Source organism: Sciurus vulgaris (assembly GCF_902686455.1).
Source record: "Sciurus vulgaris genome assembly, chromosome: 9".
Taxonomy (NCBI): domain Eukaryota; kingdom Metazoa; phylum Chordata; class Mammalia; order Rodentia; family Sciuridae; genus Sciurus; species Sciurus vulgaris.
The window spans coordinates 83,809,360-83,836,989 of record NC_136469.1 but is presented as its reverse complement, the minus strand read 5'-3'; the positions used below and the strand labels follow the sequence as shown (position 1 = coordinate 83,836,989).

The following is a 27,630-nucleotide window of genomic DNA, read 5'->3' as shown; positions in this document are numbered from 1 at the left end:
AATCTGCCAACAAATCTTAATGACTTTATTTTTGAGATCCAAAGTCTCACTTTTCTACTACTTCTAGTTCATTCCAAGATACCATCATCTCTTGCTTGGATTATTGCAATAGTTTATGAATTGGTCTTATGCCCTCCACCCTTGCTCCCCTCTCAAATCTGTCACACAATAGCTAAAATGATCCTCTACATTGGGTAGTGCCATTCCTTTGCTCAGAATTCTCCAGTTGCTTGCTTACTCAGGGCAAAATCCAAATACAGTGACCTCTATGGTCCCATATGATCAGGCCTCTGTTACCTCTCCAGCCTCCTCCTCTACTCTAACCCTTCACCACTCCTCTCCAGTTATATTGGTCTCTGCTGCTCCTGAAAGTGCTCATTGTATCCTGCCTCAGGGCCTGTGTACCTGCCGGCCTTTTCTGCCTGGTGTCTGCAAGTTTTGATATTTCAATGACTTGACCTCTTTCTTCTTTTGGGTCTCTGCTCAACTATCACTTTAGTAGAGAGACTTTCTGTGTTGAAATGCCCCCTGCCATCCCTTTCCATCCCTCTTGCCCCATTTTATTTTTCTTTATATCACTTGTGATTATTTATAAAGACACATGTTTATGTGTGTTCTACTTGTGCTCCCTACTCAATCATAAGCTTTTTGAGGACAGAGCTCTAACTTTATTTGTAGCTAATTACTGATGTCTCATGCCTGCCTGACACATAGTTGGTGCTTAATAAGTATTTATTAAATACAGCAAAGTATAATTCATGCCTCATATAGGAACTATTTGATGATCTCATTATCTTTAGTCCCAAGAAGACTCCTGTGTCACATTCAAACCAGTGGCTTTATGAAGAAAAGTCAAGTAAAATGGACATGCTCCATGAAGATGGGCTTCTTCATGAAAATATAGGCAAAGAAGTTAGTGACTTCTGCAACTGGGCTACCACTCTCGTAAGTTAGCAGGAATTCTTAATTAAACCTACTTTAAAAAGTCAAATTTTGGGCTGCAATTGTGGCTCAGTGGTAGAACGCTAGCTTCTACCACTGAGTTCAATTCACAGTACCACTAAAAATAAATAAAGATATAAATAAATAAAATAAAATGTAAGATATAAATAAATTAAATTAAATTAAAATAAGATATAAATAAGGGAATTGTGTCCATCTACAACTAAAAATTTTTTTAAAAAGAAGAAAAAAGTCAATGTCAAAGTTACTTTCATTCAAAAACACCATTTGAATAAAATCTAAGTTGAATCATCCAAGTCATAAAGGACTTTCCCACCATTTGTAATAGAAATATTTCTGGTAGATGAAATTTCTGGAATTTGCAAGCTTGAAGCTAATTTAAACATTTATGTTATATCTCACATCATTGATATGAATTTTTTCCATTTCCATGTCAGGAACTTCTTTTCTCTCTGTCCTTCATTCCTTCTCCAATACATGCCTCCGAGTTATATTTATCTCTAACTACTTGGGCAGCTGTGTTTGACTATAAACTTTACAAAATGTTTTTCATACAGGAAGAAACTTTTGACTCAGTTATCAAGGACTTTACTTGCCCTTCTTTCAAGAATATATTTGAAGGGGTGCAGGAGGGAAAAGGGGGAAGGAAAAGGAGCAATCATGAACTGACATAAATTTCCATGCAGTCTGAGTTTGTCAGGATGAACCCAACTACTATGTATAACATAAAGATCTAATTTAAAAAAAGAATCTATTAAGTTACTTATTCCTGTTGATGAGTCTCTATAGATGTTTAGATTTCTGACGCTTTCCCTGGACTTAAGACCTTCCAGTATTGAGTGTATTAGTGGTTTTAATCAATGAATTTATTTAGTACTGTTTCCTCAGTAAGTGACTACCCTCCAGATCCCAATATAATTCCGACTGATTTAAAAGAGAAAAGGGAATTAACCAGAGACATTAGGAGGTCAGGCCTCAGCTGAGTCCAGGGACTGAAATGTTTTTAGAAGCTGTCCCTATCTTTCTGTACCCCTCTATCTCACTTCATTTTCAAGCAGTCTTTCCCCAAGAGATTCCAAAAACAGTCACAAAAATTTCCAAGCTTACATTCTACCACTGAGCAACCTAAGTGGGAAGAGACTTTTCAACAGGGAAAAGTCCAGGGCTGAACTAACCTGGGTCCTATTCCTGTGCCTGAATTAACCACTCTGATTAAGAAGATGGAGTATACTCATTGGCTAGGTCCAGTCACATGTCTAACCCTGAGGCGAAGAAGTGGGGTGCCCATCTCAGCTATACCAGATGGAAAGGGAGGGATGGAAGGTCCCCAGCAGGTGATTAGAATAGACGTGCTAGAGAAGGAGATGATGTCCACTACACCTGGTGCCTGCACTACTGCTCGTCCATAATCTGGCTAGTTCCCAGCACTTCCACCTCTCCTGAACCTTCCACTGGAGACTACTCCTCTAGGCAGGAAATTTAAGGAACCTTAGGGTGGTAGAGAGCTGATCAGGTAACCAGCCTTCTTTGTGCTCCTTTATGACCAGATCCCATCTTAACCTAAATTCCACAACTTACATCCATATCAAATCACTCTGTGGTATTTTCTTCACAACTAACTTATACTTTTCCTTTTATGCTATTTGTTTTTCATCTTGTTGATTCTGCTTGCTCTGATTCTGCTCCATTATCATTTCATTCTCATTTTGATTCCTCTCATCTTTTATGCCCTGCCTCTGTTTCTTGACTCCTCTTATGCATTCCACTCCATCTTCAGCTCCAGTTGTTAATGGCCTCATTCTGTTTCCCAGTTTTCTCCCCTGGAGTGCGATTCTGTTGAGTCTAGTTTATCTTTTAGCATTAACTGTATCGTAAATTAGTAGCCTACAGATTAGCTGTTAACGTGCCCATCTCTCCTCTTTCCAACTGCAGCTGGGGGAAGGAAGTGGAGAGGGTTGTTCTGCCTACGGCTGAAATATGGCTGACTAGAACTGCCTCTTTCCACTGGGGCCATGAGGAAGGCAGTTTCCCTTATAAGGCAACATGGACAAAACAAGCACTGCCACATCTGGACATGTCTGGAAAATCCCTCCAGAGATGTCGCTGCTATGAAGTGCTGGAGAAGTTTGCTTTTGATCAAACAGATGTTATTTCCCTCAGAGACTCACGCTTCCTACAGGTCCTAAGCTGTCTCTTAATGTACTGACAAAGTCCTCCAGTTCCCCAAATACGTCTTGTCTTCAGTGAATGATGAATGATGACTGAGCTTTTTTTTTTTTTTTTTTGCTTCTCCTCTAACTTTCCCATCAATGGTCAGAAACCTCCCTGAGATGAAAGGAGAAAGCATGGAGCATTTTGCCACTGCCCTCCATTCATGCTTGTGATATTCTTCCAGGGAAGTTCAAACATTGAAGAAGAGTTCATCTTGAAACAGTTTGACGCTGGCTATCAGAGCAAGCCAACCTGTGATGTGCTCCACGTGATGAGGCTAAACCAGATTCCTCTGGAGCTGAAGAAGAGAGTGGAGATAAATAAACTGCAGGAGGCAGATTTCTTCCAGAAACTAGATCTTGAGAGGAAACACTGGAAACCACAGGTGATTGCAGAAAAGGAGCAGCCTGAAAATTTAAAAAAATTAAGTTGAAATAAAGTCTTAAAAGTTCCTGAATTCTGGTAATTCAGGGGTCCTGGCTTTTTAAGCAGAATTCTTAAGATATTTTCATGTTTAATAAATATTTGATAAATGAATGAATATTTAATACATGTAGGAAAGTCAATTATTCAAATAAGGCATGTCATTCAGAATAATTGTTCGTATATGACTAGTTACTCTCAGAGACAAAATTTTTATGTGTTTCTTATGTTGAAGTTCTAACAACTAGCAGAAATATGCACTGATATTTATTATTCATGAGCACTAGTAAAATTAATTGATTGGTTCAATTTATGATTGTAAGCTCTGTTAATTATATGCCCAAAGAGTTCTTGAATTTTTACCAGCATCTTATTGACCACAAACAGTCATTCTTGACCACATGCTTTCCTAATCATTACCAAATCACTCAGGTTCCTCAGCATTAAGTTACTATGAAGATGAAAGAATAAGGTAACATAAAGGAGAAATAGCATGCCATGCTCCAAAGGGAAGTACTGTGAGCCCTTAGAATACTTTTTTATTTTTCTACCTAATGTATCAGTTCAAATATATATATATATATAATGTGAGATGTAAGTGCCTAAGTTTGATGGGTACTGGTGTGTTAGTCAGATTTTTATTGCTGTGACGAAACACCTGAAAAGAACACCTTAAAGGAGAAAAGACTTATTTTGGCTCACAGTTTCAAAAGTTTTGGTTCAAGGTGGGCTGGCTCCATTTTATGAGCCTGTGGTGCAACAGAGCATTGTGGTGGAGATGGCATGATAGAGCAGAGTTGCTTATCTCATGGCAGCCAGGAAGTGAAAAGAGAGAGAGGAAGGGGCTAAGAACAAGAAATACTCTTCTAGGCCATGCCTCCAGTGACCTACTTTCTCCAATCATTCCCCACCATCTACAGTTTTCCAACACCTCCCCGTTGTCCATTCAGCTATCAATGGATTAACCTGCAGCTATCAATGGATTAATTGGCTGATTGAGTCAGAGTTCCACCTCTGAACATTGCTGCACTGAAGACCAAGCCTTCAACACATGAGTCTTTGGGGAACATTCCAGCTCTAAACTATAAGGGGGAATCTCTTCCCTCTAAGTCTTTTTTTTTTTTTTTTTTATTGTAAACAAATGGGATACATGTTGTTTCTCTGTTTGTACATGGCGTAAAGGCATACCATTTGTGTAATCATAAATTTACATACAGTAATGTTGTTTGATTCATTCTGTTATTTTTCCCTTCCCCCCACCCCTCCCACCCCTCTTTTCCCTCTATACAGTGCTTCCTTCCTCCATACTTGCCCCCTCCCTAACCCTAACTCTAACCCTAACACTAACCCTTCCCTCCCCCCATTATGTGTCATCATCCACTTATTAGCGATATCATTCTTCCTTTGGCTTTTTGAGATTGGCTTATCTCACTTAGCATGATATTCTCCAATTTCATCCATTTGCCTGCAAATGCCATAATTTTATCATTCTTTATGGCTGAGTAATATTCTTTATCCACTCATCAATTGAAGGGCATCTAGGTTGGTTCCACAGTCTGGCTATTGTGAATTGAGCAGCTGTGAACATTGATGTGGCTGTATCTCTGTAGTATGCTGATTTTAAGTCCTTTGGGTATAGGCCAAGGAGTGGGATAGCTGGGTCAAATGGAGGGTCCATTCCAAGTTTTCTAAGGAATCTCCACACTGCTTTCCAGAGTGGCTGCGCTAATTTGCAGTCCCACCAGCAATGTATGAGTGTACCTTTCTCCCCACATCCTCGCCAACACCTGTTGTTGCTTGTATTCTTGATAATCGCCATTCTAATTGGGGTGAGATGGAATCTTAGGGTGGTTTTGATTTGCATTTCTCTTATTACTAGAGATGTTGAGCATTTTTCCATATGTTTGTTGATTGCTTGTAGATCTTCTTCTGTGAAGTGTCTATTCATTTCCTTAGCCCATTTCTCGACTGGACTGTTTGAATTCTTGGAGTAGAGTTTTTTGAGTTCTTTATAGATTCTGGAGATTAGTGCTCTATCTGAAGTATGATTGGCAAAGATATTCTCCCACTCTGTAGGCTCTTTCTTCGCATTGCTGATAGTTTCCTTTGCTGAGAGAAAGCTTTTTAGTTTGAATCTATCCCAGTTATTGATTCTTGCTTTTATTTCTTGTGCTATGGGAGTCCTGTTAAGGAAGTCTGGTCCTGAGCTGACATGTTGAAGATCTGGACCTACTTTTTCTTCTATAATCTGCAGGGTCTCTGGTCTGATTCTGAGGTCCTTAATCCATTTTGAGTTTAGTTTCGTGCATGGTGAGAGATATGGGTTTAGTTTCATTCTGTTGCATATGGATTTCCAATTCTCCCAGCACCATTTGTTGAAGAGGCTATCTTTTCTCCATTGCATATTTTTGGCACCTTTGTCTAGTATGAGAAAATTGTATTTATTTGGGTTTGTGTCTGTGTCCTCTATTCTATACCATTGATCTACCTTTCTATTTTGGTACCAATACCATGCTGTTTTTGTTACTATTGCTTTGTAATAGAGTTGAAGATCTGGTATTGCGATACCCCCTGCTTTGCTCCTTCTATTGAGGATTGCTTTAGCTATTCTGGGTTTCTTATTCTTCCAGATGAATTTCATAATTGCTTGCTCTATTTCTGTAAGGTACGTCATTGGGATTTTCATTGGAATTGCATTGAATTTGTATAGCACTTTAGGTAGTATGGCCATTTTGACAATATTAATTCTTCCTATCCAAGAACATGGAAGATCTTTCCATCTTCTAAGGTGTTCTTTAATTTCTTTCTTTAGTGTTGTATAGTTCTCATTGTAGAGGTCTTTCACCTCTTTTGTGAGATTGATGCCCAAGTATTTTATTTTTTTCGATGCTATTGTGAATGGGGTAGTTTTCCTAATTTCTCTTTCTGAAGATTCATCACTTATGTATAAAAATGCATTGGATTTATGGGCATTGATCTTGTAACCTGCTACTTTACTGAATTCACTTATGAGTTCTAAGAGTTTTCTGGTGGAATTTCCAGGTTCCTCTAAATATATAATCATGTCATCAGCGAACAGGGATAGTTTGAGTTCTTCTTTTCCAATTCGTATCCCTTTAATTTCTTTGGTTTGTCTAATTGCTCTGGCTAGAGTCTCAAGAACGATGTTGAATAGAAGTGGTGAAAGAGGGCATCCCTGCCTTGTTCCAGTTTTTAGGGGGAATGCTTTCAGTTTTTCACCATTTAGAATGATATTAGCCATGGGCTTAGCATAAATGGCCTTTACAATGTTAAGGAATGTTCCCACTATCCGTATTTTTTCTAGTGTTTTGAGCATGAAGGGGTGCTGTATTTTATCAAATGCTTTTTCTGCATCTATTGAAATAATCATGTGATTCTTGACTTTAAGTCTATTGATATGATGAATGACATTTATTGATTTCCTGATGTTGAACCAACCTTGCATCCCTGGGATGAAACCCACTTGATCATGGTGGGAATATCTTCCCTCTAAGTCTTAAAAAAAAAAAAAAAATTAACCAAAAACATAATTTATTTCATCTGAAATGAATTTATCTTTCATATCTCTACTTAATCTTTTGAATATATAATACAGTTTTAATGACTACTTTGATGTTTATTTGCTAATTTTAACATCTATATCTGTTTTGTGTCAGTTTCCTCCATTAATTAATTCATGTCCTCCTTGTGGCTAATGTTTTCCTGCATCTCTACATGTCTCGTGATCTTTGAGTGGATGCTAGGCATTGTGAATTTTACCTTACTTGGTGTTGGGTATTTTTGTATTTCTATAAATATTTTTAAAATTTATTATGAGATGTGATTGAGTTTTTTGGAGGAATCTAATCATTTGGGAGCTTGCTTTGGAGATTTATTGGGGGCTGAATATGTAGCTCAGTGGTAGAGCTCCTGCTTAGCTTTGAGTTCCATCTCCAGCACCACCAACAAAAGAAAAGTTCATCGAAGCAATATTCAATCTATGACTGATTGTTTCCTACTACTGAGCCAGACCCTCAGCTTCTCAGTGTCCCATGAATGGTTAGGTTTTCCAATTTAAAAAAAGAAGCACTGATTCTAGTTGTACAAGTATAGGGCACTGTGTTAGTTCTGTCTCTGTGTAGCTTTCTCCTTTCTCTTACTCTGTGTGCTAAGATCATGTTGCCTTGCTCTCCCTGGATTCTCAATTCCGTCTCTCAATTCAGAGGGGCCATTGGGCTGCTCCTAGCTAGGTTTATCCTCTCTTTGTGTGACCTGCAGACTCTTTCAAGGCAACACACTGGTGGCAATTATGGGACTTGGTTTGTTTGTTGCTTTTCTCTCAGGGACCACTGTCCTTCTGTTACCTGAGGTTCACTGTCATGCAAACCATTGATTGGCCTGTCTCCTCTCTTTTCTTTCTTCTCTTCTCTTCTCTTCTCTTCTCTTCTCTTCTCTTCTCTTCTCTTCTCTTCCTTTCTCTTCTCTTTTCATATCTCTCTCTCTCTCTCTCTCTCTCTCTCTCTCTCTTTCTAAAATGCTGTAGGAAGGAGAACAAATCCTTTCTCTATTCTGGAAGTAGAAGTCCTCATCTTTGTTTTTCTACTCCATGTACTCTTCTCAGGACTGCCCTTTGAGGTTCTTCTTTGAAACCCTGAGCTTTCCCATTGCCTTAACTCTCTCACAGTATTCTCTCTGTCTCAAGTTCCCCTTTCCCCCATGTGGATTCTCTATCATCCTTTAGACACAGGATATACGCTAAATTTTTCCACAGAGTATTTGCATGGAGTGTTGTCTCTCGGTTGACATAAATTTATTTCTTACTTCTAATCTCTCATAGAATTCTGTGCCTCTAGTTTAACATTAGCTTTCTTTGTGGGGTGTATCTATTCATTCATTCCTTTATGTATTACTTAGTAAACATTTCTGAGAATCTATGTGTCTAAAAGTGCTGAAAGCAAATGACATAAAACTAGAGGATTGCTTCCTACAGTTAGAATGTACAATCTAATGGAGTCAATAGGTAAATGATTGACTATAACAAAATGTTGTCTGTGTACAGAACATAGGAAGAAATAATCAATTCCACCAATCATGGGGTGAGAGCAGTTTCATCCCATAAAGCTGAGAAGAAATGATGTTTGTGCTGTGTTTAAAAAAATCTCCAGTTAACCAACAACATAATATATTCTAGAACTTATGTTCTTCAGTGTGTCAGTGGTGTAGATTTCATTCTTCTCCCTCTCCTTCTTCCTTTCCCTCTCTCTTCCTTTCCAGCCTTCCTTTAATTCATGGTTCTCAGTTGAGGAAGATTTTGCTCCCTTCCCCCTCTTCCCAGGACTATTTGGGAATGTTTGGAAATGGCATTTTTGGTTATCACAACTCAGAGGGTGCTACTGGCATCTCATGGGTATAGGCCAGGAATTCTGCTAAACCTCCTCTAGTGTGTAGGCCAGTCACCTTGCCCCATAAAGAATGATTTAATCCCAAATATCAATAGTGTAAGGAATCCTGCTTCCCCACCACCTGTCAATCTGCGCTCTGCCCGCCTCTTCCATTACAGGAATTTCCGGCCTCCCCATCACCTGTCAGTCTGTGTTCTGCCTGTCTCTTATGTTATAGGAATTTCCAGCATACGCTGCCGTCATCTTCCTGCCTCCCACATTACGTTCTAACATGTTATTGGTCCATCAGTCAGTCTGCAAGAATTCTCCCCCGGGATTGGTTCCTCCCAGTCCGCTAAATTCCAATATCTGGGAGAAGCCATGTGCCATGTTCTATCTTTCTTCTTTCTTTTTCCCCCAGTGGATGTGAATCGTCGGCGTGAAATAAAGTCCCTTGTGTGAGATCTCGTGTCTGCAGAGCGTTTTTCTGGGAGCTATCGAAGAGCCACAACTGCCCCTAACAAATAGTGCCAAAGTTAAGAAACCTGACTTTAATTCAACAAATATTTATTATTTCCTCTAAGTGATACCGTCATTTACTGGTGACAAGTCCTGCTTCCTCAGGTGTTGAAGTATAATGCCGGAGAAGCACGCTGAAGTGAGCGTAGAGTAGAAAGTAAGCTTTATTAAAGAAAAGTAGAAGCAGACTTCTCCCGGGTGGAAGAAGGGGACCCAAAGGTGGAATCCATCGGATTGAGCAAATCTTGTCCTTTTTATAGGTTTTATTCTCCCGTTCTTTCCCCCTTATCTCTTTCCTTCCTGCCTACGTGACTAGGCCTGGTTTTGCATAAAGTAAGAAGAGTGGGCAGGGAGAGGGCCAAGGTGATTCAGGCAGGTAAGGGCCCAGGGGGCATTAATTAGCAGCTCCATACTTGCAGTCCTTGATAAAGGCAGGTAAATTTTGTAATCAATGGGCTCTGGAGATCCTTGACATTCCATCCAGGGGCAGTCTCCAACTTCCAGAGGCAGATGACTTCATGGCTTCATTTCCTCGATTTGACCCGATCCCCTATTTCTACCCTAACTCCCTGTCCTTAATTCTGGCTTCAATAGTATGTCAACTCCAGCTCTCAGTGGGACTTCGCTCCTGTCTTCTCTGTCTTAGTCTGTCTTAGCTTTGCATACCTGGCTCAACTCCAGAATGCCCTGCACATTTAACATTCTACCACACAGTTTAAATGTGAGTGGAAGGAGAGAGAGAGAGAGAGAGAGAGAGAGAGAGAGAGAGAGAGAGAGAGACAGAATCTTGGTGGTTTTATGTTTCTTTGCCCCATCTAAGAATTAAACCCCCTTTTGTGATGGGACAGCATGTGGGCGTTGCACTCACACCATCTGGCAGTGAAGCAGCAAGAGGTTCTCTTTGCATCCTGGATGCACTACTGAGGGATGGCAGAAATAAAGGAGTGAGTTTAATAAACATAGTGCAGCAGTTGCAAAGCTGAGCAGAGTGTTGGGCCTATGGTAGGTAACAACTGGATTTGAACTTAGATCTGTCCAAATTCAAAGACCATGTTCTTAACTAATATATTATTTTCTCAATTATGAACTTTTCGTATTTCTTTTGTAAAATCAAAACATGCTGAAACTTCATAAAATACTTTGTCCAGGACCAACTGTAAATTCAAAGTAATGATACTGCTTTCATAAGCAGAACCTTAGACTTATTGCAATGACAAAACAAAACAAACAAACAAAAAAAAAAAACAATAACTTTTGACACTGTGTATTATGTTATTTCCCATAGAATCCTTATAAACCAAAACGGGTGAAGATGAGATATGGAGCATGGTATTTGAACACCAACTTATGGAAAAAGCAAAGAGCGGATGAACCTTTGGTTGATCCCAAAGTTTCATGTAAATCTCGGGATGAGAATTTTAAAAAGAAGGTACAGGAACAGGTATGTATATATGCTGAGATTTGATCCTCTGAGCGAAGGATGATCACAGCATCTCTGGTGTAACACAGAGGCCTACAGTCCTATAGCTTGCCTGTTGAATTCAGCATTGAAAAAGGCTAGTAATACTATGGGGAATGGGTAACAGGCAAGACTTGAACCCTCCTAGCTGAGTGGTAAACACAATGTCTCTAAAGATGGGACCACCACGCAGGTCACCCCTGCCATTTTGGGACAGTTGATTCCATGGATAATTGTTCCAAGGGCAGTTGACCCAATAGGACCACCTCAGTCCTCAGAATAAACATGATGTCTTGGAGGCTTTTTGAGTTACTAAGTGTGACACTTGTTTCCTTTCAGTAATAAATAATTGTCAAAAAATACAAAATTGCAACTGAGAAATTTCTTTTATGCAATTCAGTAAAGTTCCAGGTTCTGTCTGAGAGGAAAGGGACAAAGTTAAACACTAATATTGCAAAGCAACAAACTCACACAACAAAGATGTGTTCTAGTTATACCACAAATAAACTCTGTGTCTGTCCATCTCTGCATACAAGTATTTAATGAAAAGAAGATCGTGATCTTGGTTCTGGATATTTAGAATTGCTGATGCAACACTTGCACAGGACTCTGATGAGAACATTCGTGAACATCTTCTCTTTTCAACAGACCCCAAACTTCTCCCAGATAACAGATGTGAAAACACTTGGGAAAAGCAAAATACAGTCCAAATTTGGTGTATCATTCATAAACAATCACTCATCAATTTTCCCCTTTAGATTAGAAAACTAAGACAGGAACGATGATCATTTTTATCTTTTACGAGACTGGATATAATTCTTATTTTGTGTGAGGTATGACACAAATTTATGAGTACAACATGCTTATGTGAGTTTCAAAATAATGTGAATAATGGTTGGCAGAATTTATCGGGCTTATAGTTTGGGGAACTGCTGAGATCTTTGGGAGTTTAATATGTAACATAAAATTATTTCAGTTGTATTTTTTAAGTAGTGAAAATTTCCCAATGAATTAAATATTTTAAAACACAAAAATATCTATAAACATCAAAGCAAGGAAAAAAGACACAAATAGTTACGCACTTTTGACTTAAGATGTCTAGAAGTTTTCTTTTTAAAGATACCTTCTTAAATATTAATTCTTAAAGGTTTAGAGAACTCTCCAAAACATATTTCATTTTTAAGGCAAAAGCCAGAAAAGGTATTTGCCAAAATGGCTACAGTCAGATAATGAAAAAGGAATATCATTTAAATTTATAACTATTATAGTAAAAAAAAAATTATCAAGAAGTTTAGACAAGGAGGATTCAAAACAATGGAATTGTTCTACAACTATTTTAATAAATCACACTTTTGCAATGTCCCAGGGATGGTTTACCCCATACACTTTAAGGTCATGCTGGTAGACTGTAGCACCCCAATTCACAAACATGGGTGCAATGGTATGCTGGCAGCAGATAGTCACTACGATCACACAACCGTCTTGTGGAAACTCAAGTGTTTTGACCATCCTTGATTGATGGGGCTTGGAAGGTAAAATGCTCTTCTAGCATCAAATTGCAGTTGTATAAGCTTATATACACAATTTTTAAATTTCAAATAAAGGTAAAGGAAAACTGAAAGGATGCTTGAAGATTGAGAGGATGTTGAGGCTAGATCAAGTCTTCTTTTTATTGTTAAGTCTTTTGGAGTTCAGATCTACAAATTGTGGACATAATGTTAGTTTCAAATAGCTTAGGTTCCAGACATCCTAGGTCAACAATTGTCTTAATTGCTAAAATGTATAGTTTTTCATTAATACAAGGGTGATATAAAGGATGAGGAAGAAAAGTTGCATATCTTTGAAAGCCTTCATCTTCATTAACTCATGTACATTATTTATACACATGTTCAGAAATGAGAAGGTGTGGTTTAAAAAGAGGCACTTTATAAAGAGTTGCTGACCAGGTTCTTAAAATGTTCTTTAAACTCCTCTTTTTAGGAAGGGTTGCTTGCAGACCTTCATGGAATAGATACCTTTAAGGATTTCATTCTAAGCAGGGGCTACAGGATGCCCAGGGTGAGTACATATGGCTTCATAGCTCACCGTGTTAATGGGAAGGGGTTACTACCTGAACAAAATCTTAGTACTCCTACAGGCACGTTCCAAGACTCGAGCCCTTGGAGGAAGAGTTGTGCTTTTTCTACAGACAGGGACCCAGAGACGGAAGGCAGCATCTTGCCCTTTTTATTTTGCTTGGTTTCTGCTACTATTGTGGGGCCTTTTCTCTCTGCTATTTCACTCATTTTCCTTAGGTTTGGCCTTAGTGGGACCAAAGTGAAAGAGGTCTAGGTACAGGGCATATACTTTGCAAATTCTGACTGTTACTAAAACACACTGAATTTTCTAGGAAGTGTTTGAACCTCCTTTATTTCCAGGTCTAAGATTAAAGAGCTATGGCTTGAGTTAGAACAAGATAGAGTTGAGATCTGCGGTTTTATCACGGTACTGCAAACTCTCCCTCAAGTGGAAAAGGACTCGGGCAAAAGTTTACCTCCTAGGGCCTGTCAGAGTTGATGCCTTTTTTCCCTTTCTTCTTTTCTGCCTTTTGGTTTCTGTTTGCTTAATTTTAAAGCTGGTCCCAGCCTCTTCCTATGGAGAACCCCCCATACCACACACCTAAGACACAGTGGGAGGTCAGCAGAGAGGACCATTCAGCAGGAGGGTCCCAGCCTGGATTCGGGTACTCAGACCACCCCTGTCCCCACAGCAGGAAACCAGATAGGCATTTGGGACCAAAGTTGCAGCTAATAGTAAGTCATGCATTTGTCCACTGTCCTTTGTGGACATTCCCCAGGGTCATTAGGGCTCAGTGCAGCCAAGAAGGTCAGATATTCCTAGAAATTGGAAACTAGATTTGTTTTCCAAGGATGATAGAACTAACAATGGCTTATATTTACTGACAAATAAATGGAGATGTTGACCATGCTCAGAGCCAGACTGGCTGCGGATTAAATGAGACAAGATGAGAGCATGAGGTGAGGATGTGGGATTAGAACACTCCCTTACAGAATCGCAGTGGAGTCTCCTTTAGCTCTGAACATCAATACTAGGCCCGTGAGATATGTTTAATATATTTATACAAATAGTTATGTACTTATATATACTGATAATAGCTGCCTAATCTGTACACAAGGTTCACATAAGTATATCTCTACAGATTTATATGTAGAATATATGTAAGGAAATCCCACGAAACCACGCCGGACATGGGAAATCACATAAGGGAATTTATTAAGCAAACAGAGTGTCTCCCTGCAGGGTAAGAGAGAAAATGAGAGGAAAAGAGAAAGGAAAGAGAAAGGGTGCATGCTAGAGAGAGTGAAAAGCGAGAAGGATAGAGAAAAGCGAGGAGGACAGACAGAAGGGAAAAGATGGTGGGGAAGCTATGGTAAACAGTTGAATTCCGCTGGGCTAACAGGGGACCAATATTGGAGAAGCATACTTGCAAGCTGACTGATGAACCAATAGCTATGTAGGCTGTTCACAGATTGACAAGTGGTTGGGAGGTGGGGAAAATGGCTGTACCTGATGGGCGGGAGAGCAGCTTTAAACATTACATTCCCCCCATTTCTTTTTTTATAAGAAAATCTTTTGTTCTCCAGTTCTTTTTGAAGCCTTCTCTCTCCTTCCTGCCTAAGTGACTGGGGCTGGTTTTGCAGGTGAGATGTAAAAAGTCCATTCTCCTTCCAGACTTCCAAAGGCAGATGGTTTTCATGGACTTCATTTCCTCGATTTGACTGATCCCCTATTTCTACACTAACTGCCTGTCCCCAATTCTGACTTCATTTACCCCTCTAATTCTAGGAACTACTTCACTGCTATAGGGAAAGGGGGTGGTGACCGATCTGGCTTCTTAGAGCTGGAAGGGGGCAGCATGGGGCAAGCAGTTTGGAGTTCCCTTTTAGAAATCGGGTCAATTGAGGGGTTCATGGTAGAAGTCCGGTTGGGAAGAGCAGGTTGTACAGGCATCTGGGGATGGGTGCTTCTATGAGAGAAGAACAAAAAGACATGAGTACTGAGATGAGATTGATACAATATAAATGTTGCAGAATCTGGAACATGACAATGCATATCATAAAGATGACAGAAGTCAATAATTCCTCACCAAGGGGTGGAAGAACTGAGCAGTTGTTCCCATAACAAGGCCTAGCAAAGGCTGGAGAGGACAAGGCCTTTATTTGGGAACTTTAACATTGTCCAGGTTATCAGGAATGTAAACACAACATTTAGTAGAGATCTCTATACTTCTGTTACTAGCAAACAAGAATAAGCCTACCTGTGTCTGTAGGCTTTAAACTGACTAAAACTTCGGACTCTGGCAGTTTCTCTTGATAGTTATCAGGCATATTTGCTTAAGAATGTCTTTTGTAGCTTTTAGTCTTTATTCTAGTGGACTAACACAAGTGTACATCTTAAGTTACATTTAAGTATTATTTTGTTTAAATGCCCAAGAATGGCTATATTTTGGTTTTAACTGTTTTGCTAGGTGTTTAAGATCAAGTTGGTCAAAGTGACCTGTTCCTGTCAAAGAGTCAGCTGAGTTTCCACAGGGATTACTCATAGAGAACTTAAGAGCAGCTTCTTAGCTCCATTAGTGCCATTGGTTAGGCAGGGTCTACTTGATGAGTTGGCTTTCCTTGAAAGCACCAGGAATGTCTCCGTTTTTCCTTGACCCTCTTCTGCAGCAGGTGCACTGAGTGGCTTTTCATCTAGTGGCCTCATCGATCTCCTTGATCAGGAGGTTGTGTGATCCAGAGTTGCAAACCTCCTTAGAGAAGTCCTCTTGTTCCCTGGGTTCAGGCTGACTTTGAGGGCAAGACCCAAATATGGACTTTTCTTGACCTCTGTATTTAATCTCAATCTCTAAGTTTGATCTTAACCATTAAGCAAGTCAGTCTCACCAGTCACAAAGTAAGAGTACTGGGCTTTAACTTCAATGTCTATGACTTTACAGTAATTTACCCCCTTTTATCTAATTGGGGTTTACATTATCTGTCCTATAGGTGATGGCTTACTATTCCAAGTCAATTTATGGTGTTCACTCTTGAAGCAATACTTCTGCAAAATATTGATCAGGCAACAATTAGAGTTTACAAGGAAAATACAAAATGGAATCACCAACAGTAAAACATTCAGTTTGTGCAATACTATCTTGAATTTTGGCTGAGTTCCCATTTGAGATCACAATAATCTGTGATCTCAACAACAAACATCAAACTTTTGAACACAACTTTAAATGAGTTAAAGTCAGGCTTACTTTGGAGCCATTGTAATATGTAGCAGGGTTGTGAGCAGAGCCTTATCTCAGGTAACGTGGGGCTTTTCAGTGAGGGGCAAAGGAGTATTAGAAAATAAAGGGTTATAAATACAGATTTTTAAGATTAAGCTGAGATCAGATGGAGCTCTGTTCTCTGATGGAAATGAGGATCTAAAGAGTTATGTCAGCAATCTTCACGTATGTGCAATGTGAGGTTCCAAAGTTACTGTAAGGTGGGCAGGAACCAGAGAAGGGAGCTGATGAAACACTGGTTATCTAGCAAAAGAATTCCTTCCTGCCCAAGAGCTGTGTGCCTGAGATCAATGTACTGCCACAGCAGTTAGGCATCTTGTGCCCCTGCACAGGAGCACGCCCAGGCACCAGGCATGCCACAGCCATAAGGTATCAGAGACCCCAATTTCAGTCACTGTTGTCCCATTTTTGCTACTGCGCATTACACTCTTTCTTAAATGTCATTTTAAGATGTTTACATATATTGACTCCTGAGTCTATATGAACATTAATTAACACAATTTAATATTATATCCTTTTGTGTGGCAAAGTGGTAAAATGCTTTCATGCTTAACCTTTAAACAAATCAGGCTCTCAATAACTTTAACCAATTTTACATATACCCTGTTGATGACAGGTCCTATAATAGAACATTAAATGATACGTTTACCATTACAGACAAGTTTAATGGAGAATAGCAGCTTGATAAATTTTCTGCTTTAAAGGCTTGTATACCTGGAAAATGTGAACACACTTAATATACAAAGAATAATGTTTCTAAGTATGTTACTCCATGGAATAACTTTATAAATTAACCAGATGTCTCTAACAAACACATTTGAGTAATCCCATACATGTCGACTCTAATTCACTCATCTTATTGTAGAAAAACCAAGATATCAGACAAGTGTACCAACAGTATTTGCCATCTCTTTCCTGTTGAAGAAAAGTCCTAGAAAAATTGATGTTAGATATTTTATAAACATCAACATTTTATTAGTTTGACCACCTAGAGACTTGTGAGTTAATTTTAAGGACATTTTACTTCTATTAGTTTACCCAATTTAAATTGAACCTCTTTAAATCATGTGAATTTAAGATATTTGGATCCATTTTTTAAATTTTAATTTTTATGCGTGCTTATATTTAACACAAAAACAAAGGCCTTGTAATACTTATCTCCATTGCAATGTAACGGATGTTCAAAAATAACTCTAGTGTTGGATTAAAATTACTGATCAAAAATCATTAACCTAGGTATGTAGGATCAAAATTGTGAGCTCAAAAATGTAGCATTTAAGAAAAAGAAAAGTCCTAGAAGAAAAATGATAATGGTTATTAATTAAAGCATGAGAAAATGAGAAGGAAAGAAAAGGTGAAAGGGAGAAAAGTATTCTGAGTTGTAGCCCAGGAGAAATTTAAAATGGACACTTTTTTTCTTTGGGTTTGAGACTGATCTCCCACTGCACCTTCCTCCATTTACATTTCAATGTAAGCCTTGACTGAGATCTGAATCTGAAAGGGGCTAAAATGTTCTAGCAGAAACTTGATGCTTAGGTCCGTTTAACTCTTTTTCCTGGTTAGTAATTAATTTAAGTTTGGAAGCAGAAAATTGTTAGAAACAGTTATCTCCCACTACTTGGCGAATGGGGCTGCTTATATTACATGGGGAAGCAGGGGAAGATGGAGAAGCAGGGTCTGGAGGCGCCTGAGCCTGCAGGAAGAGCTAAGAAGCAAGAAAGAAGAGACTTGAAGATAAGGAATCCCTTTCTATCTGCCCGATGGCTCACGGAAGCTGTGTGCCATTACACAAACGGATTTTGATGGCTTTAAGTTAGGGATCGGGCAAAGGGTTCCCAGGGTGGAATCTGCCAGATTGGAGGACCCAGATTCCATGGTGGGGACTGATACATCTGAGTCTGTGGCCAGGGCGTCCCGAGGCCAGAGTACTGGACTGGAGATGAGGGGCAGCACATTGATTGTGTCATCACACAAGCACCAATGTGGGGCCAGGCAAAAGCCGAGAAGAGTTGAGGACTTGATATCAGGGTTTTCGAGTGCGAATGCGAGTACGAGATGAGCCTCAACCCTGAGAGAATCTCCACCATAAAATCAGGAATCCACCCAGCAGATAAGACCGACTATAGGGGCCAACCGTAACTATAAAAGTTGTGGCTGGTGGTACCCCCACCCCTCAGCCGCCTCGAGGGTATAAATCGGCCTAGGGGAACCGGCCTAGAGGACTCACCAACCTGAAGTCCGGTGATGAATGCAGAGCAGAGCGTCCGGGCAGAATGGAAGATGGGGCTGTATCTGGGGGGCACTGGGGCTTAGATGAGGTTCCACTCGCGACAGTGGAAGGACCCATCCCAAGTCACGGCACCAGATGTAAGGAAATCCCACGAAACCACGCCAGACACGGGAAATCACATAAGGGAATTTATTAAGCAAACAGTGTCTCCCTGCAGGGTAAGAGAGCAAATGAGAGGAAAAGAGAAAGGAAAAGAAAGGGCACGCGCTAGAGAGAGTGGAAAGCCAGGAGGATAGAGAAGAGCAAGGAGGACAGACAGAAGGAAGGGAAAAGATGGTGGGGAAGTTATGGTAAACAGTTGAATTCCGCCTGGCTAACAGGGGACCAATATCAGAGAAGGATACTTGCAAGCCGACTGATGAACCCATAGCTAGCTAGGATGTTCACAGATTGACAAGTGGTTGGGAGGCGGGGAAAATGGCTGTACCTGATGGGCGGGGGAGCAGCTTTAAACATTACAATATATATTTTGATTTCAAGTATTTTATATTTTAATAATTATATACATGATTTCACATATGTAATATATAGATATATAATTATGTGATAATGTGTATATATATATATATATATACACATATACCGACTTTTTTTTCTTGCATTTTTTTTTTTAACTGGGAATGGAACCCAGGGGTGCTTTTCCACTGAGTTATCCTACCTCAGCCTCCCACGTCACTGGGATTACAGACATGTACCACTGTGCCTGGGACCTAATTTGTTCTCTTTTTTAAAATATTTTTTTTTAGTTGTCAATGAACCTCATTTTATTTATATGCAGTGCTGAGAATCAAATCCAGTGCCTCACACATGCTAGGCAAGCACTCCACCTCTGAACCACAACCTCAGACCCCTAATTGGTTCTCAATGCTATTGTGTATCATATTTCTACCTTAACATGTTTTAGTGACAAAACACACTATTTTTTCCATTTTAGTTTGTTTCCTGTTTGTTTAATCTGCTCTATACATGAGCATGTAGATCAATTTGGGGCAGAAGGAAGCATGCCTGACATACTGGCTATACTCTTCAGCTGATTTAACTCCAGAGAGGTGATGCCTCTGTCTACAGCTGAGTCCTCTGACAACAGGTGTTACTCAAAGCCCTGCAATATTTTGTCCCTTTTTTCTTGCATTCTATAGTCTGTCTCTCTGTCTCTTTCTCTCTCTCTCTCTTCCCCCCTCTCTTTGGTACCCAGGACTGAACTCAGGGGCACTCAATCACTGAGCCACATCCCCAGCCCTATTTTGTATTTTATTTAGAGTCAGGGTCTCACTGAGTTCCTTAGTGCCTTGCCATTGCTGAGGCTGGCTTTGAACTCTCCATCCTCCCACCTCAGCCTCTGGAGCCACTGGGATTTCAGGCGTGTGCCACCACGCCCGGCCCTCCATGGTCTCTTATCAATAAGATTTCAACTAAAAGAGGGAAGCTATTATAGCAAATGAGATGCATATTCATACACACACCTGTATACAAGGTATAATATATATATATACTTATTATTTGCTTAAATTTATATGTGAACATTCCTTCTCTTTTTACCATAAAGTATGTTATACTGTGTAGGCATATATTCACAAATGTTACTTGAGCATATGGATTTATATACACATTCCAGTACCTGCTCCTGGAATATCTACTTTATGCGTTGCCCACAGCTTCATTTCCTCTGCTCCACAAATGGATCCCAGGCCTATAACAGCAGAGATGAGCAGCATAAGACTACTGAGCTGGACTGGGCTAGGCTTGGGCATAGAACAAATGTGAATTCAATCAGAGTATTTCTGATGCTGTGCAACCACCTTCTAAAGATCATCATCTCTGATGGTCAAGTTATCAACATGTGATTTTGTGTAGTATAAGGATATATGTCAGAGGGTGAGATTTTTAATTTGGGTGTGATAGTGGTTGTGGGGAGGATTGTACAGATTTTGCTGGCTAATCTAATAAAACCTCTCTCGTTTTTTTTAGTGCCTTGAGAAGATGTCTATTGGGAAGAAAAGTAAATGTGCACATAATAAGACTCCTATAAAGCTCACTTGAGCATAGAAGAATCTTGGGAAGATGATTAGGCAGATTTTATTGACTACATAGTTGGCTTTTGCTTTCCCATTTTAAACATTAAGTAGAATTTATGAGTGTCCTAAGTGTCTTACTGTGGACATACGACTGCAACTTAGCCACATCCATAAATGTAAGATCTAATACTTACAAATGTTTCTCATTACTGCCTGCTTCATTTAATTAATGTTTTATATATTTTATCAACTCTGAAATCAATATTCACATGTAGTCTCACATTTTTATATCATTGTGAATATTATGTAGGAATATCAACTATTTATAAAAATTAAAAAAAAAACAACAAATAAAGGCAGAATTGCTTTATTGCATTTCTCCCAGTTATTATCCCTGGTTTTGAGTGAGTACCTCAGTTTCTCTTCCTTTACATTATTATTTTCTTTCACTTTGAATTAAGCTAGCTGAAGTGTTTTTTCCTTTTTTAGGCAATTAATCTTGACAATAAGTGTGTACCTAAAATATAAGTCATAGGTCAGAAAGTTTAATGAAAACTCAAGAAAGCATATCTATTTTAATTACTTTTTTAAAAACTGTTTTTATTAAAATGTTAATACAAATGTTAGGAAAATCAGACCACATAGAACATTGAAAATATCAGTAATTCCTGCAAGAGTCAGAAATGACCATTCTTTACTCACTGAAATGTATCCTTCTAAATTTTTCTCCATGAAACCTATTCAGGTCGAATCAGAATGAATTTATCAAAAGAATATTGGCTCCTCCAGAGTATCTTTACAGTCAGAGGACCAGATTTAGGGTCTATCCTGCCTGGAACAATACCCAAATCCATATCTCAAATCTGAGTTGGTGAAAACATCTTTGTTGATGCCCTGGGCAAGTAAGTAATGGCAATCATTACTTAGGTGGGAGGTCCCCATCAGCAATGGATGCTAGCTGCCACTACTAGAGCCACAGAGTCACATCTCTACTACTTCCAAAAGTCAGTACAGCATGAAGGTCATAGCCACCTGTCCCCAGTGTGTATTCTGCCCACTCTACCTCAGAGTCTCTGTTCAGGTGTTTAATTGGTGGAACCCAGGTCCATACTTACGAGAGAGGTAGGCAGAGGAAAACAGCATATGGTATTTTCAGCTTCTACAGTGTGAGAGGACACACCTTTCATTTTTTTAATTAAAAAGAGCAGAGGGATTGGGGATGTAGCTCAGTGAGAGAATATATCTTAATAGTGGGTGAAGCCCTGGGTTCAATCCCCAGCACCACTGAGGGGGAAAAGCATCACCCACAGGACTTTCCTTGATTAACGCAATCATCCATCCTACAGAAGGAGGCACAATCATCTTCTCAAAGTGGTTAGTTCAAAGTGGTATTCATTACTGCATCTGCCCTCAAATATAAAATCTCTGGGTGAGGGCCTTTCATCCTCTGGTTCAGTCAAGATTCCATCACAATAATCTGTATGCTCAACTAACTACATTATGAATTTGATCACCAGTAACACACCCTTAGTGGAGAAAGAGACAAGAAGAAGTTTTTGGAAAATACGGCCTATATGACATGGTAAAAAGGAAAATGAATACAGAAGCAATGATATTCATTTCTACCACTGGTTAAGAGGCCATGGCTGGTCTGTATCAGTTCCTCATCTATTTTCTTTTTTCTTTTTCTTTCTTTTTTTTTTTTTTAGTTGAAAACGGACAGCCTGCCTTTATTTTGTTTATTTTTATGTGGTGCTAAGGATCGAACCCAGTGCCTCACACATGCTAGGCAGGCGCTCTGCCACTGAGCTTCGGTCTCAGCCTTCCTTGTCTATTTGCAAAGCCACATTCTTGTTATTTTTAGCTAGTCATTTGGCTGGTAGGAATTATATCTTGGTAGAGTGACCTAAACCTTTATTCACAAAAGGTCTGGGCCTTGGTGATCCTGATGCCAGGACTTTTTGTCACTGGATACGGAGGAACTCCAAGAGGTCCCTTGATTTCTATGACTTTTGTAAATCAGTCTGTACTTCTTAGTGCTCATTCATCATTCCCCGCAAAAAGAGAAAGATAACTCTCTCTTTTTCCAGTTTGTCAAATTACATGAGGAATCTGCAATGACCAGGTAGCAGTCTGAGCTTCAAAATCAGTGGAACTATTATTGTTTTTTAATTTTTATTTTATTTTATTTTTTTATGGTGGAAGTCTTCTCTCATGCTTTTAAATCATCAGAGTCCAGTCCTGGGGTTAAGGAACAACTTTGCAGGTGAACCTTAAGGAGGTTCTCCTGATGTCATCTCTTGGCTCTGAGACCCATGTGTATTCTGATTATAGGAGAAACAGTGTTAGTTGCTAGTTGAGTAAATAAAGTCATCCCTTAGTATCTGGTGGAACTGGTTCCAGGATCCTCTGAGGATAACACAAATCTGTGGATGTGGCAGGCTTTTGGCATTTAGTCCCAGAATTCTAGAGTTCAGGTGCCATGCAGAAAGTGTGCTGGCAGTGGGGGGATGGAGAGAACTAATTTCCTTCCTTGGCCACATCATTCCTGGATTCCTTATATTCTATCTGATGCATGTCGGGGACTTAAAATTGGCTTTAATTACTAAGCAACTAAATATTCAACAGCAGCAGAAGCCAGATCAGCTTTGATGCAACTGAACTCATAAATTGCTGAACTCATATACAACCTGCAATTCTGCCACCAAGCCCACTTTGTTCATGAGTCATTGACATATTGGAGTGCCTGGAGGAAGGAGTAGGTGACATGCGGAGCACAGGTCAACTGTTCACCTTTTATTCATTACTTCCTCTCTTGTGGAGGCTTTTTGATGAACATTCACAAAGAACTAAATATTCTCAAGTCTGTACTCATTCTGAGATTCCCTGTAGACCTCTTCCCTCAAACATCCTTGTCACTAGTCCTGCGTATCTGGGCCTTCCAAGTCTCTGGCTGTTGACATAAAACATCAGCTATTGACTGTTGACTGGTGTTATCTGCACCTCAGGTCATTTCTCTTTTCAGATCCAGTGGTCACCAGGGTATGTCTTAGTTTGTTTTCTATTGCTATAACTGAGTACCACAGACTGAGTAATTTATAAGCAATAAAGGATGGGTGGGGGATGTGGCTCTGTGGTAGAGCGCTTTCTTAGCATGCATGAGACCCTGGGCTCAATCCCCAGCACTGTAAACAAACAAATAAATAAATAAGCAAAAGCAAAACAAATAAATAAATAAAAGGGTGTATTATTCAGCTCATGGTTCAAAGACTGGGAAGTTTAAGATCCAGTGATTACTCCATCTGGTGAGGTCCTTCTTGCTGGTGGGGACTCTGCAAAGTATCAAGATGGCATAGGGCATCACATGGCAGGACAGAACCTACTAGCTCTGCTCTGTCCTCTGTAAAGCCACAGCCTCATCTGATTAGTGCCCCACCCTTAGTGCCTCATTTAGCTTTAATTACCTCCCAAAGGCCCCATCTCTGAATATCATAGTCAGATTGTTTCCTGCCTCTTAAAACCTCACAATGTGGGTTAAATTTCAGAATGAGTTTTGGTGGGGGACATTTAAACTATGGAAAAATGAAATGTTTAAAATTCTGCCTGCTGGAAAATTCCCCTTCCCTGTTGATCTTCAGAGCCACCTGGGTTGGGCTGTAATGTTGTAGCAGACCTCCTGTGGCCAGTGCCATGCTGTGCTGGTTGTCTGTTCAAGTCAGATTTTTAGGCTGCGTAAGAAATGGTGTGTGGTAGGAGTGGCACATCATGAAATCTGTTGTCTTCACTGTCTGCTCAAGCCCCATCCTGTATGGAAAACGTCCACTGGATCATGAAATGCAATGTGACTTGACAACTAAACATGGGCACCGTGGAGCCAGCGGGTAGACTCTAACCAAGGTCTGCCACTTATTAACTATATGACCTTGGATAAATTGCTTGACCCCTCTGTTCTGATTTAGATATGAAGTGTACCCCCAAAGCTCCTGTGTTAATGTAGGAAGTGAAATGATTAGAACATTAGAACTGTAACTTCATCAGCGGGTTAATCCATTTGGAGGATTAATAATTTAAAAGGACCAACTGGGTGGTAACCATAGGTAGGTGGAGCATGACTGGTAGACTGGGTTGTTGGGAGCATGCCCTTGGGGATTATAACTTGTCTCCCTGGGTCCCCCTTCTTTCTGTTTCCTGGCTACCATAGGTAAGCACCTTTCCTCTGCATCTCCCTTCCACCGTGACATTCTACCTTAGCTTGGGCCTAAAGCAATGGAGTCTGCTGACCATGGACCTAACCAAATAAATCTTTTCTCCTCTACTTTGTTCTGATCAGGTATTTTAGCTTACAGCAAGGAAAAGCTGACCAACACACTCTTTCTGCTTCAGTCTTCTCATCTAAAATAGGGACCATAAGAAAAATGACAGCGCTTCTTCCCAGAAATGTGGTGAGGATTAGAGGACATGTTACACGTACTTAGAAGAGAGTCTGGCACATGTGCACACACACTAAATGTTAGCTGACTTTATGGCTTGGTGGATCAGATAACCCCCTGTTTATCATGGGCATCGGTCACATGATGACCTACTGTGTCATTCTCAGACTGCTGTATTTACTAGTGCCCAGCAAGAAGCCATGATCTATTTCTCAAAAGGGAGAACAGTTATATGCCACAGGGTTTATGACTCGGTCGCAAAGCTCTGAGGTCCTGTGCTATGCTTCTCCTTTCTGGACGTGCCAAAGCTCCATTCAGCAGCCCCATCTGCCACAGGTGCTGAAAGCGCATTGGCCCCACTGACTCAGAGGGCAGCGCTTCCTGGACTGGCTAGAAAACCTTCTCTTGCTTCATGCTGCTCTCAAAGCTGGCAGCTTCTCAGATGACTGAAGAAATGAGCTGAAACAGCATGTCTAAATCTGACCTCCTTATCACTTCTCAATCTTTTGGCTAAGATCAAGTGCAAATCTGGCCTCTAAAATCCATAGAGAAGTGCAAGAAGCACCGTTATTTAGTGTTTCCAACACCCAAATATAATGAATATAAATAACCTGAGAGCATAGAGAACAATATAAAGTTGCTAAATAACTAGGGAGTGACAAGTAATTGAGTCATTACCTTTGTAAGGACTCATTTATTTTGTTGTAAGTATATATGTTTTAATAATGGCTGTGTTTACCGACCAGCTCACTAAATTCCTGAGACTTTGTCAGTTGATTTTACGAATTGGTACAACTGGTTTCCAGCACATTGTTGCTTATAAGATTCAGGGCAATGAGGGATATTGGGGTGAAGAATGAAGAGAATGGTTTTGCTAAGCCAGATCAGCAAATCCAAGGTTAATTCCACAAAGAAGATCGATCATTCCATTGTCCATGGAAGATGGGAAACCCTCATTACACAGAGGTTTGGAGACAGAGTTGTGGAGACAATTTCTCTGGTGAGGATAAATGCATTTGTTCAGGTGTGCCAAGAAGCAGATGGCAAGGTGGGGTTAGAGAAGTAAACAGGAAAGGACAAGGAGAGATGTTAGAAGACGAGATTGCATGTCTGATCTCTGTGGAAGGAAGGAGGATAAGTCTAAGAAGAATCTTGGACCAAAGCACGATGTGAATAAAGGTTCTGGCAGTCCACTGGGGAGTCCTCAGATTGAAGTGATCTATAAGGCAGAGGCTTTGAACTTGCCAGAAGGGCCTGCCTTGGTACTTCTGCCATCTTTAGTCATTGGCTGGGAGTAGACCATGGACAACATGGCCTCAGTGTTAGGGTCCAAGCCAATTGTGTTCTCTAGCAGATCTGAGTGATACAGATTCATTCGGTTGGAGTTTAGGGTACTTGAAGCCATCTGCATCTTCTGACATGTTCCCATTTTGGAATTCAGGGATTCACTCTTTCCGGGTCAATACTATATCTTCACATCAGAGATATGGAAAAGCTGTTAATTCAAGTGATATTTTATTTATTTATTTATTTATTTATTTGTTTTTGGTATTAAGGATTGAACCCAGAGCTTCACATTTGCTAAGCATACACACTATCACTGAGTTACACATCTAACATTTGTTAAATGTGTTACACATCTAACATTTGTTAATTAACATTTTTAATTAACAGTGGGTTAATTAAAAGCACAGGCAAAACAACCTGGGACTTGGACTGGCATCTAAAATGAAAAGGGGACAGACACTGAGCTCTTAACCTGAGGTTCTAACCTGTGGGACCTGATGCTATTTCCAGGTAGTTAGGGTCAGAATTGAATTCAATTAGAGGACACACGACTGTCTTTCACTGAAGAGTTGCTTGCTTGGTGTGTGTGGCAGAACACATGCACACATGATCACAGGAGCCTTCTCTATCAATTGTGGTGTGAAAACAGGAAACTTAAGCAGTTTGTTTTTCCAACATACATGGAAAGTAGCAAATGCACTTAGAGCTCACTAGGAAGATTTTCGTACAAAATGTTGGCTTCTGTTCACTGCTGATAGGAAAATGCATAGAGATAAGCAAAAGAGACAGCTAAATAAAAAGAAACTGGGATTTTATGGTTTTGAAAATTACTAGCTTCACACATGGGAAATGATGCTTAAATTTAAAAAAATTTAGAGCAGAGGTCAAATCCAGGACACTTCCTGCAACATGGTCTAAAGATGAATCCAAGGGTGTGAATGTTAAATCTTTTGTTAAGACCTCGGAAAGATCAAAAGTGTTGCCTCAGAGTTGCAATCATTTAGACAAAAGTTTCCCTAAAAATGTTACGGAGTGCTGCACAGATTCTTCGGATCACACAACAGAGCTTCTAAGAAGCTGAAAGATGTCTTCAACAGAAACTCAAGGAAGACAAGGGCTTAACTTAAAGAGATTTGGGGATTTGACTTTTGAATAACGGTGTGGACTCAATAAAATTCCCTGGAGACCTATAGAGTGTTTCAAAGAACTATATTGGTATAAACATTGCCAGCTTGGACTAAAAGGGTCAGAGACAGTATAAAATGAAAAGAGCCCTTTGGGTCTCTAAACTTCAACTAGCTGAAAGATGCTGAGAGAAGC

The 27,630-nt window shown here is 39.8% G+C and overlaps 1 protein-coding gene across 3 annotated transcripts in view; it reads left to right on the top strand.

The window, feature by feature from the left end:
• Window positions 1-20,945, top strand: part of LOC306669001 (protein FAM47E-like) — a 32,196-nt gene extending 11,251 nt beyond the window's left edge. For 2 of the 3 annotated variants that reach the window (XM_079152740.1, XM_079152739.1), the window contains exons 4-8: window positions 801-945; window positions 3,359-3,559; window positions 10,783-10,938; window positions 12,937-13,014; window positions 20,547-20,945. In XM_079152740.1, coding sequence (XP_079008866.1) covers window positions 801-945; window positions 3,359-3,559; window positions 10,783-10,938; window positions 12,937-13,014; window positions 20,547-20,618 — 652 coding nt within the window. In that variant the 3' untranslated portion in view covers window positions 20,619-20,945. Of the gene's footprint in view, window positions 1-800; window positions 946-3,358; window positions 3,560-10,345; window positions 10,500-10,782; window positions 10,939-12,936; window positions 13,015-20,546 lie in introns of those variants that run through there. The other variant, XM_079152741.1, reaches the window with a different exon arrangement.
• Window positions 20,946-27,630: the final 6,685 nt, after the last annotated feature.